Here is a 17,953-nt window from a genome sequence, read left to right as displayed (position 1 = left end):
TATGATTTTTCATTTCTTTGCCAAGGGGGCCCTGGACCGCTGTACTATACATGATTTAACCTCTGCCTGTAAAGATAGTTGCTGTTCTAGTGTTGTGTGTGATAATTACATTTTCACTTATCCAAATTCCTGTGTGTTGGAAAACATGGATTGAGAATTGATTAGGAGTTTACTACGCATGTGGACTGGCAGAGCTATACTGGTGTTCTTTTCTGAAAAGAGACTAATATTGCAGATAGCAGACTGTTTGGTTCAAATTGCATGTACTTCTAACCATTGATAGAGACATTCCGTCTACAAACTCTTGCCCAACATTGACTGCAAGCTAACGAGATAACAATGCTGTGGACTAGAAGGGAACAGGCTCTAAAGACTTCAGAGAGATCGAAAGAGATAATGCCACTAGGATCAAAGGGGGTCACAAGAAGATAACAAAAGGCAGATGTATGGACCTTTTGTCTCCAGGAGTGTGAAGAATGCACTGAGTTCAGAGGTTGTCACACTAGCCTACAAACACAGACACACACACTCACACACAATAAATTAAATTACCTTTGCAATTGGTTAAGTGTCAGAGAAAGGGGAGGTGGACCATCTATACAGAAGGGTATTTAATGTCATGCAAACATTGTAATGATGAGTATTCTGTTTGTCCTGTATCTGGGGCCAGACTCCCCGCATATTTCAATAAACCTAACAACTGACTGAAGAAAAGGACTCTGTGCATTTTCTTGAATCTGCTTAATCACCATCTATTTTGGTAAGTTACTTCACTGTGGAAATCCTTATAGGTATGTATTTACCAATATGTGTTATTTTTAATAGTCAAGAAAGCATTTTTTCCCTGAATCAACTCATAAGCACTTAATAGGTTTGACCAGATGCAGTTTTCATAGGTAACAACCATCTATTAATAGAAAAAGTTGTTTAAAAAAAGTGGCGAATGAAACAATGCCACACCCAGTAATACAGTAGAACTGACATGCATTGAAACAACTGTGTGTATATATATATATATATATATATATATATATATATATATATATATATATATATATATATATATATATATATATATTATCCAGCAGTGTGCATGTTTATTAGAACACCCCATTGCTTCTGTAGTTTTCATTTGTTGTGCATATGAAAACAAACCACTGTAAGCAAATTAGCGATTGTCTAATTTAGTTGATGACTTTAATAGGCAAATAATTTTAAATGGTAAGCGAAAAGGAAACCATTGCCACAAATGGTAAAATTCATGAGACTTTTTAGAAGTTGTTTTAAGAGGCTTAATTTAAAGCACAAAGTGGTCAAACCTTTTCACACATGGCTGCCTATTGTTTGTATATCGCTGATTTACTGACTGAAAATTGAAATTCTGAGACCCAGAGGTTTTCATGCAAGAAGGCATATAAATGATACGTTAAAAATGAGCACAACCAATGATATTTACTGTAGGGAGACACCAGCCCTTCGTGCAATAGGAGTTGATCGTTATGTTAAGCTGAGAGAACACTAAGCCACTTCAGCTTCATGGCACTGCATGGCTGGTCAGGGAAGACTTGGGGTTTGATACAGCACAGTTACCTCAAACTAGGTCTCCCGGTCTCCTCAAAGCAGGTTTCAAGCCACTGTTCCTGAAAAAGTGGCTTCGTGTTCCCTCAGCTTATCTCTGAAATCAGATTTCACACTTTTGCTTCACCATAATACTGCTTCAGAGTAACTTTCATTCAGGGAGTTCAAGGCAGCTTTATTTTAGGTGGTCAGCAAATGGTTGCTGCGTCTGGCCAGGAGATAAACCCTTGAGTAAATGAAAAGACAGCAGATAGTGGCTCACTTTGAAGGCAATCGACTCGGAATTCTTTAAATAGGACCTTTTATCAGCACTTTGCAAAAGCAATCTCGAATTAGCCCTTTCCAAAGACTGGAAGGAGGTGGCAGCTAAGTAGAGCAGTGGGGAAACGTGTCCCTTGGTGACCTTGGTCTAAATACAGCTGGGGGAAGTACAGTAAGTTTGGTGGAGCTCGTTTTGCAGGGAAGCTGATCTGGTCTCCCAACTTGCTGTGGTTGGGTGGATCTAGCGTGTGTCAGTCTCTCGCTATTTTTAAACAAAGAAGAATTGACTGTAGAAAGGGATCATTTAGCCTCTAAAAAGGCATTCTTCCCTCCAGTGAGGGTAACAAAAGGGGCAATCTGAAAGGGATAGTTCACAAACTAAAAAAAAAACAAAACAAAAAAAAACCACAAACTTAATTTGCAAACACATTTATGTACTATAAATGTTTGAGATGGGTAGTAGGGAAATATGCAGTACAGTACAAATACCATTTAACCCCCTCCCCCAGATGCCTATGCATGCCCTGTTCCTAAAGAGCTACTCATGCCACCTGGTGGAAATATTTGACAACTGCAGGTATTTCAGCTGTCTTGTTTTATGTACTTTTAACACTTTACCATATATAAACAGCTAAATAAACAATTTACTCCAATGCTTTATTTATATAGCAACCGCTAATCTCAACAGAATACACAGTGACTACTGTGTCTGTAAATGTTTGCATGTGGCTCATAAATGCATGCAAATAAAACAGAACTTCTTGCAGTATTTGACAGTGACACTAGTCCATTTTGCTTGCGTTTTTCACGTAGGGGGGTCTTTCTGTAAAGTAAACTCCTGCAGAATATGCTCACGTCTGTATTTTAATGTTCATATCTGTCGCTCCTCTACAGCTTCCTCTGTCTAGTCAATCTTGATAACCCCCTATACACCGCTGACTATTGGATGGCTGCTGTGGGCACTTATTGGCTGCACCACTGGAACTAAATATGTTTTGCATTGTAACTTTGTGCTGTAATTCCTGTGCTTTACCATACCTATCAATGATTTCTGTGTGAGCCTACACTTTACTATGTTTTCACTATGAACTTGTATGGATACAGAGCTGTCCCTTTTGACAACTTGATGACTTTTCTACTTGATGGGCTACAATGAAGTTGACTGACTGTTCCTACCGTCATCGTTCCCACTAAGATTTAGTGTTGGAAGACAAAATACGAAAGTGGCTAAACACTCAAATACCCTGAAATTTAGACCAGTGACAATCTGTCTCCTTGTGACCTACAGCTATAGCCAAAAGTTTTGAATCACCCTAATTAACTAATTATGCTTTATGAAGTCCATATACTTAATGAAAAACTGACAAATTAAAAATGTGACATTTCGAAGTCTAACATGAAATACTGTACTACTATTATGGCTTCTGGTAGACTTTCGCAATATGATTTTGTAGTTTCTTTGATTACATGATGTTAAATAAAAGACCTAAATTATGTTCAGATAGTGCTTTTATTTTTTTATTTGTTTATTTTAATTGTCTCAATCCTAAAATCCTATAGGGCGATGCAAAACTTTTGTCCCTTGCTGTGGTTCTGAAGCACTCTTTTATTTCACCCTGCAGTAAGAGCATCTCAATGGTTTCCAGTGCTGTGTGCACATCTATCTGGGCCCAGGTTCATTTGATTGGGGTTTGGCACGCTGCCAGCTGGGGGCTTGCACACTTTGTTCTTGGACACAGTGAACGTTGTCCACTCAATCAGTCAGCCAGTCTCCACTCAGGGGCACTTTACTGATTGCTTTGTGCAGGCATGCGTCTTTCCAGGCGGGCACTGGCTGTAGTTCATGGTGGGAATCTGACCTTATATATATATAACCAAGATCAACTTGCTGATTTGTAAAGAAGCATGCCCTTTTAAACGTCAGCTGTGCAATGCACAAGAGACCGACTTCTTCTTTCACACTGCTTTAGTGTACTGTAGATACTGTAAAGTAGGTACTATACAGCTGCTGGAAGGTACTAATTCTCACATTTATATCATGACATACAGTAGGCATACAGTTTTAAGTAATAATAGCTGATGCTGGTATTCTAGTGTCACTTTTTTTTTTTTTTTTTTTTTCAAAACTGTCACTTCTCTATAACAGCCAGTAAACCCCAGAATGTATTATTTTCAACACAAGTGAACGAGAGAAGCACCTGGAATAAGCACCCGCCTGGCTCTGGTAGCTGTAGATGTGTATTCCCTTCCCACTGCATTGGAAATATCACCCCGTTCTGTCTCCTGCAGTACAAAGTCATTGAGTGAAGAGCTCTAGCTTGCTTGTCCAAACACACAATACAAAACACTGTGCAGTGTATTATTCACACTTGGATGGAAATCTCCCGGCACAGCGTATCACTTCGCTTCATTTCGCTTAATTTCAGTCCTTAACATAGTATCCCTAGAAACAGCCTGGGAGGCAGTCTTCATTCAGATGCATTGCAAGCACTTTTTACTTTATTACAGGACAGCGCTGTCATTTTCAGCACCAGTTCAGTCCTAATCCTTTAGGCTTTGCCTCTCTCTCTGGGAGGTTATTGACTGGGGCTGCATGGACTGTTTGCTGACATGCTTGCTGATCACCCAGGATCCAGGGAATGTTGGGGTAACAGAATATACAATTTGTTCACTTTGCATTTTTGACATGGCTTTTATTTATTTATTTATTTTGTGCCAGTTTGTTTACTAGTCTCAAAATAGTTTCTGAAACATATTAGATTGCCAGTGCATAAGCCTCCACCCCTCCCTTCTCTCGCTTGCTGTCTCTCAGAATGGTGTTCTCAGCAGTGCATAAGCCCCTGCCTCTCCCTTCTCTCGCTTGCTGTCTCTCAGAATGGTGTTCTCAACAGTATATAAGCCCCCACCCCTCCCTTCTCTCGCTCTCTCAGAAGAGTGTTCTCAGCAGTGCATTAGCCCCCGCCCCTCCCTTCTCTCGCTTGCTGTCTCTCAGAATGGTGTTCTCAACAGTATATAAGCCCCCGCCCCTCCCTTCTCTCGCTCTCTCTCAGAATGGTGTTCTCAGCAGTGCATAAGCCCCCGCCCCTCCCTTCTCTTGCTCTCTCTCAGAATGTTGTTCTCAGCAGTGCATCATCTTGCATGAGGTTTTTTTTTTTTCTTTTTTTAATATGAACTGTTTCATTAATCAGAAGCTATGGATTTATTCCAAGCTTTTAAAGCCGTGTGACTTGAACTGTAACCCTGTGCTGTGTCACCTTGGCTTAATTCCCTTTGGGAAAGCTGTTTATTATTGTATTCTTTAAACATTGGACTGTTTCAATATGTTGAGTGTTCCTAGGAAGGAGACCGATTTACAGCAATGACAGCAGCTACTGTACAGCAGCAGTACTGGTCGCTGGATTTGAAAGTAAAAAGGTGGTTCTTTTGTATAATTTTGCAGTATAGTACAGCATGTGTTTCTTGTTCTTTTTATAAAGCACAGAGCTGTAAACACAAAAGTGTTCTTGCTGCATATTTTTTTTAATCATGAGGCTGCACTGCTCTGTTCAGTGGATTTTAAACGGCAAAAAAATATTTTGTTAGGACTGGCAGGTTTTAAGTTTGTATTACAGTAGATAACCTAGCTGCTGATCTTTACAGGGGATTTTATTTCTTTAAACTTCAAAAGTTTAAAGAAGTTTAAAGTCTTTACATTAACTATCTTTCTTATCTTGCACACTGGCCTGCTGTAAACATCTCCAACTCACTTAACACAGTTGTTAAGAAGACTTAAAGATATACGTTTGTGTGTTTTAATCAGAAAGGCAGTTTCATTTTAAATGTACACTGTCGTATTCCACTTTTGTAAAACCGGTATTTTCTCAGGTTGTTTTTTTTTTTAATTTTTATGGTGGGCTCTCATCATCAGGGCTGCCATTGAAACTATTTAAACAGACAGATGAGAGCATTTCTGAAGTAACTCAGGGTGTGGCACTGAAGACAAGTCCCAGGCTCTTGTTCTTGTTTTTAAGTTAATGTCAGAATAATTAGCTGGGTAATACTTTTCAGTGTCTGCAGGAGCTCTAGGCAGGATAAGGTTGGTTTGACGTTAGTGTACAGTAGCTGCTGTTAATGCTGCTGGTTGTCATGGGCACCAGCTATAATAGGTACATTACATTGCAATATACTTTGTTACATTTCAAATTGTGAAAATGAAATTGACACAGTGGGTCATTGTGTTTTGCACCAGTAAAATTTGATCCCATAGCTTCCCACAGGGTCTGGTAGCATGTGCACTGAACATCATCAAATTAAAGTGCACAGCTTTTCCACTGTTGTAGAGTAAAATGAGCACACCCACATGCAGAGGCTCCTCATAGTGCCCAAAAGGGTTCACTTGTCTGTATAAAATCAAGAGTTGGGTGGATGATTGCTTGACACTCAAACATCTTTATAGGAGGGCAAGGAGTGTGTGATAAAAGTGTGGCGTGGAAGCTGACTAAGCCTTGTGTTTTAATTAATTGCATTATAATGTTATCTGAGTACCAAGCAGTGAACTTTGGTAAATTTCTCAATTAAAATATGAGAGAGCGATTGAATCTATCGAATTTATTTCAAGCAATCAATCTTTCAGTTCATGGGCTTGTGTGGAGAGGGACAGGCTACATGTCCTAGATGTTTTTACTTTTGTTTTTTCAGTTTACATATACTTAGAATCACTTGTCAGCAGAGCAATTTCGAAGCTTTCTCTCTCTCTGTGTCCTGTTTGTAAATCATCCCCACTTCCCATTGAAAGCAACAATGACAGGCATGTTACCAGGATGAACAGATTGAGGGAGGGGCTATATAGATTGCTGTTTCTTCTGCTCTATATTTAGTTGGCAACTCACTTCTCACCACACAGCTGGCACTTCCATTCAAGTGGAGAAGCCTGCGCTGTTTCCACTGTCCCCGGTGCTCGATTTGGATCTTTAGTTGGGTTCTTGTTTGCACCCGAGCAGCACTGTGTTTGATTGTGTGTGTGTGTGTGTGTGTGGTTCTTCTGGATTATTTTCCTTGGTGCTGAAAGACTTGGCGATGCAAGGCGAGATAGTGTGCCGTGGTGTGCCGGCCAGGTCGGATTCTCCTGCAAGACTCTGTGAGGCTACAGTGCTGCGGCCCAATCAGATTCATCACTTCTACTTTCTTCCTCTCAGGGAGCAGCCCATCTACAGCACTCGAGCTCACGTCTTCCAAATCGACCCCAGCACCAAGAAGAACTGGGTCCCGACCAGCAAGCATGCAGTGACCGTGTCCTACTTCTACGACAGCACAAGGAACGTCTACAGGATAATCAGCCTGGACGGGGCGAAGGTAAGCAGGACACCCTTCTTCATTCCGGCTGGATAATGTCACTGGACAAAGAGGCACTGATGATTAGGGGAGTGCCATTAAGAGTAGTCAGAGATGAAATGGCATGCCCTAGTTTTTGGAACCCTGCTTTTAGAACTGCACTGGCTGTATGCATTTCCACACTGATATGGCATTCACATTGTAAAGGAGCCATCAATATTGATTTCAAATGAGCAGATTCTCTGGTGTAATGATTAGCAGTCTTTTGTTTTGTTTGTTTTTTTTTAAATGCAGCTTCATTATAGTACAGCTATCTTATTGCTGGCCCATTGTTGTGCTTTTATTGTGTTGAGATAGCTTTGTTTTTTTGTTTGTTTGGTTTTTTTGTTGAAATCATATTGCTGTATTTACACCAAAGTGTATAAATTGTCTGAATGAAAGTAAAATGCCAGCTACTGTAGTAACAAAGAATTGAGTTACAAACGCATCTGTTGAATAATTGGTTGGTAGCGATGTGGTGCTGCACATGTTGTGCCTGCTTTACTGTATTTTCTTAGTGTTGTATCACAAGCAGGGTTTAACTAGGCTGAGGAGGGCTGTGGTGAAACGGTTAGTCACTCAGTGGGAGTTGAAGACAGCGATCACAGAAACATGTGAGGTGAGATTGGGAGTTGTCGGCTCATGTCAGTAGGTACAGAGTTTTGTACAATAGTGTGTTTGTCAGCTTGTGAAGAAGGAATGTGTTTTGTACTGTTTTTTGGCAACTTCGTATCTCAAAACACAATGTATTTTTTCAAAACCTGATTGTCTTAGAAGTGGTGTATAATTTTCAGGCATGCTATTTGGCATACACCGAATAGGCACAAAGGATTTTTGGTTGGTTTCTCAACTGTAAAATACTGTCTGGTAGAGTATGTACTGTAGTAATACTAAAAGAAGCCTAATGTTCTTTGACAAACATTTTCACTAGAAGTCATGAGTGCTGTGGGCTCTTAATGACATTTTTGTATTTATTATTACATACAATAATATATTAGTGTGTTTATTCATTTATCTACATTAAAGGAATATATCCAGAAATGAGGCTGGCATGTTTAAATTTAAGGTCTATGAGACGGTATTGGTGGTCTGTGCTGAGAGAGCAGTGCTGTTGGCAGGTGGAACTGTGTGACAGAGGCAGGGATTCCACTGTGGGGTTTCACATTCCAGCCCCTGCAGAGCCAAGGCATCTGGTACAAGACTGTGCTGTATATTCCTCTCACAGAGCAAGCAGGTCTTCTGTGAGCTCAATATTTAGTTACAGTATGCATTCATGTGTATAACACATGTTGACAGTACAGGGTTTTTAATATCATATTTTTTATTTGCAGTGTTTTTTTTTTTTTTGCCTTATTAAACAAAAAAACGATCTTCGAACACCAGGGGTCAATTCCTAAACATACATAATAAAGAGTACATCTTTTAAAGAGAGAATCATACAAAATTGTGAAAAAATTATATATATATATATATATATATATATATATATATATATATATATATATATATATATATATATATATATATATATATATATAAAATTTGGTATGCTTTTATCCTTGAAGAGAAGACTTTCTGAAAATAAAAAGCAAGAAGCAAAGTAGCACAATGTATTGTCACTTGCCATGTTGTATGAAAGATGAAAACGTTAGTGCTTGTAAATGTTTTTGGCTTCTCGTTAAGTTATGGTTATGTGTAAAAAGCCGGATTAAATGAAGAAATCAATCAGAAAACTTCACTTTTAAAATCGGTTGTCTCTATTCCTCAGCTCTGGCTAAACGCTTTGCATCACGTGATAGAATTCACTGATTCTGCTTCATGAAGTCAAATGAAGCCTGCTGTATAATGTTACATTTACATATTGAATTACACACCGTTTTGTAGCTTCCCATATACTTAACGAAAAACTGACAAATTAAAAAATTTGACATTTCGAAATCTAACATGAAATACTGTACTGCTATTATGGCTTCTTGTAGACTTTTGCATTATCATTTTGTCATTTCTTTGATTACATGATGTTCAATAAAAGATCTAAGTTATGTTCAGGTAGTTGTTTTTTTTAAAATGATGTCTCAATCCTAATTGTAGGTGCTGCTAAACTCTTTTAGCAGTAGCTGTGCACACCTGTAATCGAGCCACACCTATTTGTTCCCTTCTACATATATACGTAAAATAACTAGTCATGTGCAGATCTACATTCCAGCATCTCGCTGGTCCCTGGCTCGAATGTTTCACCCTTCTTTGCTGTGAAAAGGGTAGGTGTACGTGCGTTAAACTAGCCCTGCCGTCTGAGGTACAAATAGACTTTACTGCCCAACACCTAGGTTTCAGTGATAGTTATAACATTCTGGAGGCTGCTATTGGAGCTTAATAGCACTCCATTACTCGGCACCGTGGCCATTATGCATGTCATGTTTCCATTTCCTTGAGTTATTATTTTTTATTAATGATGTTCTTCTAATGCTGTAATTACACATGGAGGCACTCCATAGCTTCAAGCAAGAGTGCCTTCGCAAGAATAAGAAGGTAAAACAAATGCTCTCTTACATTAACTGGCCTCATTATTCAGTTCTGTTTATGTGAGCTTTGTGATATAGTTTATCTGCAGTTCTTTCTTAATGGAAAGTGCTGTGAGCAGCTCTGTAGATATTGCAGGAGATAGTTATTGCAGAGGTCAGCCACCTGACTATGAATGAGTACCTGGTGTAAACTAGGCAACCTCTGGTGCTACCAGCTCTATGTGCTTCATTATCTAATCTGTAAAATGTGATACAGTACACCCTCGCTATATACCCTTCATTATAACAAACCTTTGGCTGTATCGAACTTGGCCCCTGGATCCCAAATGTAAAAAAAAAAAAAAAAAAAAAAAAAAAAAAGGATAATATAAATACGCACTGTCAACATCCCGGTCTGTATGCGCGGAATGCCACCTCAGCAGTGAAGTCAACTCTTTCATCTTAATAAAAAGCGTGTGCTGTGTTACTATTCCTCCCGAAACGAAAATCATTTTATGTTGCAACAAAGCTGGAAACTATATTGATCGTTTGAAAAAAGGAGTAACCCAGGCATATCATATATAAATTTGATTACAGAAAAAACAACAAAAACTTGATCTGATGAACTTTTCATGTCAGTCTTTTCATGCAGGGTTGATTTGGAATAAAAACTCAGTTTGGGATTCTTGCATGTTTGAGTAAAATTTGGTGCACTTTGAAACAATTCATGTCAGATTGATTTTGAATAGAAGTTCAGCTTCAGTTGGGGATTTTTGCTTTTTGTACTGCGTTTTTAATTCTTAACAAATAGGATAAAGCAAAGGCAGAACTGCATGCATGAGACGAACAGGTAAATGTAATTCAACTTTTATTCACAATCTCAATTCGTTAACTTACTCCACAGTTTATCATTCATTTTGATTTGTCCTTTTGCTATAACGAACCCCTCGATATAATGAACAAAAGGCTTGGACTCCAACATGTTCGTTATAGCGAGGGTGTGCTGTATCACTTTCACCTGTAATCTACAATCCAATCTGCACCCTGAAGTTTAAAGTGGTATGTTGGTATGGTATGTTGTTTAGGTTTCACTTCGTATCGTTGTTGCTTTCAGCCGTCACACCCTGGAGGCTTTTTTAAAAACTCAGACCCAGTTAAAACCATCCCTGTGGCCTTCATGTGTAACCTCTAAATACACCTGTGCACCAAAGTGTAACCATGAACATGTTCCCCAGAAACATCTGCCTAGTGGATGTAAGAACACCACAAGTGTTGTAGGAGGTATATCTTTCTGATGCGTTTGTTGCATCCACTGTATCGCTTTGGTATATATGCCATTTATAAATCCCTTCCACTGCTGTACCTTCAATCTTTCCCTGATATTGTATGCAATTGCAGGTCCTCTGTGCAGCATACCTGTTTCTGCAGTTTTAACACCCCTGCCAAAATCCTTTGTATTGGTCACCCCTCAACAAAGATGTTTGCTAGCAGACAGCTGGGTCTCACAGGGTCACAGTTTAAATGCTGGATATGATATTGATCAGCTTCCAGTTTAAACCAGGCTGATTTTAAAGCGGTTTTCCGTGGAATAACATACACAGCTGAAACAAGTACAGTCATTTGGGTTTTGCTTCCATTTTGTACAGATTTGCTTAGTTCCGAGTGTAATCCAAAATATGTTCACGGTTGCATGGTGAACAAAAACCCTCCTGCCTTTTGGTAGCAAGTGGTTAGAAGCAGGAATGTATGTCTGACTACAGTAGACTTCAAAGTTAAAGGGTTAAATCCGGTGAAGAATTTTCCAAACAGGCTTTTGTGAACAGCGTGCCGATTCTATCAGGTGCTGGGTTGAATAGTGAGCTGCACTCGGTATGAGAAGGCTAGTTATCTCCCTGTGCCCGACAGCAGGGCGTTAGCGAGGAGTTATGCTAATCCCGACACACTTGTTAACCACGGTCTTCTCTGTTATTTCTGAGCATTTCTTCATTTCATCAAGCATAGTGAGCTGTGCAGCACAGCCACCTGTTTCCACACTCGGTCACAAGGTGACACAACTGAATAAACACTCAGAGACAGCAGCACACTGCAGTCGCACTGCTGTGTGTGCTGCATGGCACACTGCAATCGCACTGCTGTGTGTGCTGCATGGCACACTGCAATCGCACTGCTGTGTGTGCTGCATGGCACACTGCAGTCGCACTTGTGTGTACTGCATGGCACACTGCAATCACATGGCACACTGCAATCGCACTGCTGTGTGTACTGCATGGCACACTGCTGCGTGTATTGCATGGCACACTGTAAATCTCAAAGTGTCTTCTCCCGTATGTACTGCACTTGTTAAGAGTGTTACCCACTAGAGTAAACACTTTAAAAACACCCCCCTGTCTTTCTGTTTGAGACATGCCACTTTGGATTCTGATCTTGTCGAACCTCTAGAGGCCTTGCAGGATTTGGCCCGGTCAGTACTTGGATGTAGGGGCTGTAGGTGCTGCAAGAAGAGGTGCTTGTGGCTCAGTACCCTCTGGAATAGAACTAAACCAGTGCCTTAGCCTGCTGTTCCAGGGGAACTGTCTGAAGAGCCATCCTTCAATCTTTCATATGAAATGTCCCACCAGTAGTCCCTTGGGTTAGCAATTCTTTATTTACCTTGGATAGTCCAACATTGTCTCCATGCAGTGAAGCATTGAAGGTTAAGGGGAGGGTGATCCCCCTAGGTACTCCTGCCTACACAGCTGACAACAATGAAATGGTGTCCCGATATTCAATAATAAAAGATAATTGGAGAATTACATTTTTTGTAAAAGCCTATTGCATTTTTTTTTAGGTGTTGCTTGCTGGAGTACCTAGATAAATTCAAGTTCCCGTTGTGCTAGAATTGTTTAATGAACACAAACATGGCTTCTGTTACAGACCAGATATATTTTGATTGCCCAGATTACCTGGTGCAACAGTGCAGTGTAGGACAGAGGCTACTTGTATATGCAAGACTAGTAACACAGCTTAACTTCATGACTCAAACAGCAACGCTATGAAGATTTGAGCCGTACTCAACTGAGGGGAGAGAGAAGGAGGGTTCTTGCATCTGATTATGTAAGCCATATCTGCACAGTGCTTTTTAATGGGCCTGAGCTGACAGATGTGCAGTAAATATATCTTAAGTAATCCGTCAAAGCACAGCAGCGTGCCAAAACACCACTTTTATGAGGTTATGACAGAACACACAGCACTATACAGAAATTATATTGCTGCTTTATTACACTTTTCCCCAATACCATTTATTCCCCAGCCTAGCTTCCTCACTTTTCCTGGTCGGGGGTGATGATTCTTTTGTATAAACTAAAGGAACGTTCAGACATCATTATGTAATTGCCCTTTATTTGTCTGCCAGGCTTGGAACAATATCTGATACGCAGCTGTGAGATTGTAGTCCTGGTAATTTTAAACGAATGAACCAGATGATCTCATTTAGACTCCTCGGCAGACCATGGCCACCGACATTAATCCATCTCCCCTGATGGACTCGCAGTTTCTCTTGTTCATTTTTAGCATTTTCATTTTTAGTGAGGTTGGTAACTCCAATAAGACCAAGGCTTCAATACTTTTCTAACCCCTTTGTTGTGGTTGTTGCTGTTTTAGATTCGACCAAAGTGAAGCTATTGGTTTACATGTTCACTTCCCCACCTGGGCCTATTTCTGCGAGGGCTGTTTTGAAATGATGAGGGGTTCAATGAGGTTCCTATAAGCACATTTTGTTCTGTTCAACCTGGCTACTGAATTCTCCGGTGGGATATGCCATGTTTCACTGGTGACCAGTCTCTTTAAAAATTAATTAATTAATTAATACATAAATGGAAAGCATCTCTGAGTGTGGAATGCTGAAAAGCGTTGGCTCATTAGTTTAATACACCCACCTCCCAAGCTCCCTGTTCAAATCAATGCCAGCATGATGTAAGCAGCAGCACAGGCCCCTGCTTATATTGATCGCTTCCTCTTTACCGTCGATACATATGTGGGCTCAGTTGGAAAACAGTTTAGAACAAACTCATCCCTTGAGCCTTCTGCCTACAACCTCGAATCATTCAGAGCGCTTTTGTGCTGAAGTAGAAATAAATGCAGCTAATTAGGGGCGTTTAAAGGAAATGGTAGCAAAATATGTCTGCAGCCACTTCTAAAGTCAAAGTAATTTCCAAAATGTACTGTGAGGGTGAAAAAAGAGGGGGAGCTGCTCTTGATAGGATAAGGGGGCGGGGGGGGTGGGTGTAAAGTAGCATAATGGATTATATTTACTGGGCAAGGGGACACACTGCAATGTTGGATGGATGGATTGGTGTTTTGGTTATAATATTTGAATAAACTTTGTCATACTTTACTACTTTCTTACTCTACAGCTGGATTCCCAATGCAGTGATCTCTAGATTTAAATGTTTTGCCCAGATTTCAATTACAATTTGAACTGAATGGAAACGGCGAGGGGAAACTGTAAGTGTAATTAAATTAACAGAGCAAATCCGGAACAAAGAGTTTGTTCTGCTGTGATTTTTATTTTTAAAGCACAACGATCGAATTAACACCATCCAACTATCCTTAATAATGTCCTGTGAGCATTTCTGTATAAACACCAATACCAAGAGAGGCATTGCTGGATGGCAGCATGGGTGAAAACATCACATGACAGCAAGTGTGTATTGATTTAAAATCAATATTCTGCATGGCCCAATGCCACACTGGGAGCACCACCATGGGGTCAGTAGACTGTGGCTCTTCAGTGCATTGTGGTTCAGGGGGATCACCAGCTTCTCTTTATTGCCCAACCCCAGGGAAACCTATTTTAATCATTCCTGGTGATTGCAGTTTGATCACTGTAACATATTCTTCCTGCAGTTGCATTTAGATTAGTACTGATTGGATGCAATGAATTGCAAGGCGATTCCTATGAAAGGGTCCTGGTGACGTAGATCACAAGAGTTGAATGAAGAAGTTATACTGTGTTCTCATTTCACAGTAGAAGTTTAGTTTTCATCTCCTTGTTTCACAAACTAATATCTACAGTATTCACAAACAACTTTTTTTAGGGTGTTGGGTATAAAATAAGTCAGGAATTCCCCCCTCTGCAGTACCTCCTAATAATACAAATATGTTAAATGTGACTCCCTTCCACTTTACCAACTGGATCTCACTGTTTCCCCAAATATCCCGTAAACGTTGCATTAGCCCAATGCTGATTGTGAGCTCATTACTTCAGCATACCCTGCAAACCCTGAGGAGTGTGAATATCAACAGACGTGTGCTTGTGGCGGCTCACACGATGTGCACTACTGGATAGGATGAGACTATCCCCAGGGGTGTGGCTATAGTGGATGAGATGAGACTATCCCCAGGGGTGTGGCTATAGTGGATGGGATGAGAATATCCCCAGGGCTGTGGCTATAGTGGATGAGATGAGAATATCCCCGGGGCTGTGGCTATAGTGGATGGGATGAGACTATCCCCAGGGGTGTGGCTATAGTGGATGGGATGAGAATATCCCCGGGGCTGTGGCTATAGTGGATGAGATGAGAATATCCCCGGGGCTGTGGCTATAGTGGATGGGATGAGACTATCCCCAGGGGTGTGGCTATAGTGGATGGGATGAGACTATCCCCAGGGGTGTGGCTATAGTGGATGGGATGAGAATATCCCCGGGGGTGTGGCTATAGTGGATGGGATGAGAATATCCCCGGGGGTGTGGCTATAGTGGATGGGATGAGAATATCCCCGGGGGTGTGGCTATAGTGGATGGGATGAGAATATCCCCGGGGGTGTGGCTATAGTGGATGGGATGAGAATATCCCCGGGGGTGTGGCTATAGTGGATGGGATGAGACTATCCCCAGGGGTGTGGCTATAGTGGATGGGATGAGAATATCCCCGGGGGTGTGGCTATAGTGGATGGGATGAGAATATCCCCGGGGGTGTGGCTATAGTGGATGGGATGAGAATATCCCCGGGGGTGTGGCTATAGTGGATGGGATGAGAATATCCCCGGGGGTGTGGCTATAGTGGATGGGATGAGAATATCCCCAGGGGTGTGGCTATAGTGGATGGGATGGGGCATGGGGAGCCACTTTCTCTGGATTGTTTTACTGTGTTTTTATAGTGCCTTTTTTAATTAATTTTTTTTATTACATTTTTACATGGTCATTTTTTTAACAGTTTTTCCCTTGGCTTAACTGAAGATAACGATCCTTCTGAGTAATATACTGTTATGGTATCCCTGCTTCTCTATTTGTGTATTTTATAAAAGAAAGTGCTTTAAGCTGCAAAACAGAACTTTTTTTTTTTTTTGTTTAATTTCAGGCAATAATAAACAGCACCATCACTCCGAACATGACTTTCACAAAGACCTCCCAGAAGTTTGGCCAGTGGGCAGACAGCAGAGCTAATACTGTCTATGGACTGGGATTCTCATCAGAACACCATCTTGTGAAGGTGGGTTTTTTTGTTTTTGAATGCTCATTATTGAAAGATGAGGAGCTCCTCTTCCCTTTGAGCTGATGTGTAACTGTCACATAAACTGTATTACTAAGCCTGTAGTCAGCTTCAGATGTCTGTTCTGGTACGCTGCCTTTTTTTGTTTTTTTGAGTCAGACTGCACTTAGGAGTCCTCATACTGTACGCGCCTGGGAAACTGACACAATAAAACTGTTACTGCGTATTACACTTTGGAAAACATAGATGAGACGGTAGGCGTACAATAAATGCATAATTTCCCCAATGCGTTTCTAGGTCTTGAACATTACCAGAACTGTCTGAATTCCTTATTCGCAGTGTGGGAAGTAACTGAAGCCTTGCTGAACACTGATTCCTGGTGACGGTTGTCCTCCATTTTAAATGGGTCCATTACTTTGATTTAGAAGCACTCCAGTGCACGTAAGAGCAGATCTTTATTGCACTCATAACCCGGTAAATGTAACTCCTCTCACACACTGCCTCTCTGGGTTATGGGCATGCCGATGTGTCTCGGCAGCTAAGTGTGGTTTGAATGAGCTCAGCTTCTGTTTGTAGTCAGTGCCAGTGAATCATCCACTTGTTACAAATGAGGCGTGTTGATGAGGATGGTGACTAGGCAGGACACACAACCTCAATCAATCAATCAAAACCTTTATTCATCCAGATGGGTCATTGAGAACAAATTCTCATTTACAATAAAGACCTGGCAAGAGGCTCACAACACCACAGCAAACAACATAAACAACAGTAAATAAGGAGCAAAAAATAATCATAAAACACAACAAACTCAGCAGCAGCTTAGCAGGTACAAACGTCAGTCAGCAATGAGTCGACCCTGCAGCTTCAAGCAGTCTCACAGGTGAACTTTTCTAATTGTTGCTTTTTTTTAAACTTGTTCCAGTCATCTGGTAGTAGTTGAGGCATTGCCTGCAGAGAGCTGTTGTATTTATGGGTTTATTGATGGACTTTACTGGTCGTAATGCTTTGAATGCTGGCCTGTGTTTATCATTGCTCCCATGAATCTGAGAGTCATACTTAAACTGCAGCCTGACTGACGAGACTCCATTGGAAAAAGTACCCGTCGGGCACCCTGGTCAAGACGATGGGCAGGCAGGCAGGCAGTCAGTGTTTAAGAACAGCTTGCACAATTATATTTACAATAATAAAGAAAGGACCACAAGATAAACCAACTTTTTCAAAGCTGTCATGCCAGTTCCAATATGTTATGTGGTATAATTAAGCTTTTCACTTTCTTTGGGGTCACTTGTATCAGCACCACACTGCCATTACTACTGAACTTTCTCTCTCTCTCTCCTCTCTCTCTCTCTCTCTCTCTCTCTCTCTCTAGAGAGAGAGAGAGAGAGAGAGAGAGAGAGAGAGAGAGAGAGAGAAAATAACATTTATTTAAAGGCCTTTAATCTGCACTTCACATCAGGTGGCATCCTTTAAGCTATTGTGCAGAGATACCACCAATATAATTTTACTACCAGTGTTAACCCCCCACCAAAATACGTTTTTGCAAATCCAGCTGCCAAGACCAGCACCATATTTAGTATCAACTTTTAATGAAAGAAATGGATCTTGAATTTGTTGATTGGCAACATTGCCCTATACTTTTCAAACCAATGCTGGAAAGGGTGCTAAACTGATGCCCTTCAAATGCTGGTAATGTGATTCCAGTGACATGTGGCACTAATCTGTCTTGGTGCCCTGGTCCCACTTTCATTGTGGAAAAAGATCTGTGTAGATTACCATGTGCACTTAACAAAGGCC

The 17,953-nt window shown here is 40.7% G+C and overlaps 1 protein-coding gene across 3 annotated transcripts in view; it reads left to right on the top strand.

Moving 5' to 3' along the window:
- LOC121313702 (homer protein homolog 1) overlaps positions 1–17,953 on the top strand; it is a 57,025-nt gene that overhangs the window by 15,472 nt on the left and 23,600 nt on the right. Inside the window, exons 3-4 of one of the 3 annotated variants that reach the window (XM_041246528.1) lie at positions 7,014–7,170; positions 16,028–16,159. In XM_041246528.1, the coding sequence (XP_041102462.1) occupies positions 7,014–7,170; positions 16,028–16,159 (289 nt within the window). Of the gene's footprint in view, positions 1–6,837; positions 7,171–16,027; positions 16,160–17,953 lie in introns of those variants that run through there. The other 2 variants (XM_041246519.1, XM_041246508.1) reach the window with 2 other exon arrangements.

The sequence above is a fragment of the Polyodon spathula genome, chromosome 1 (assembly GCF_017654505.1).
Source record: "Polyodon spathula isolate WHYD16114869_AA chromosome 1, ASM1765450v1, whole genome shotgun sequence".
Classification (NCBI taxonomy): Eukaryota; Metazoa; Chordata; class Actinopteri; order Acipenseriformes; family Polyodontidae; genus Polyodon; species Polyodon spathula.
Note: the sequence above shows the minus strand (reverse complement) of the source record. Positions and strands in the feature narration are given on the sequence as shown.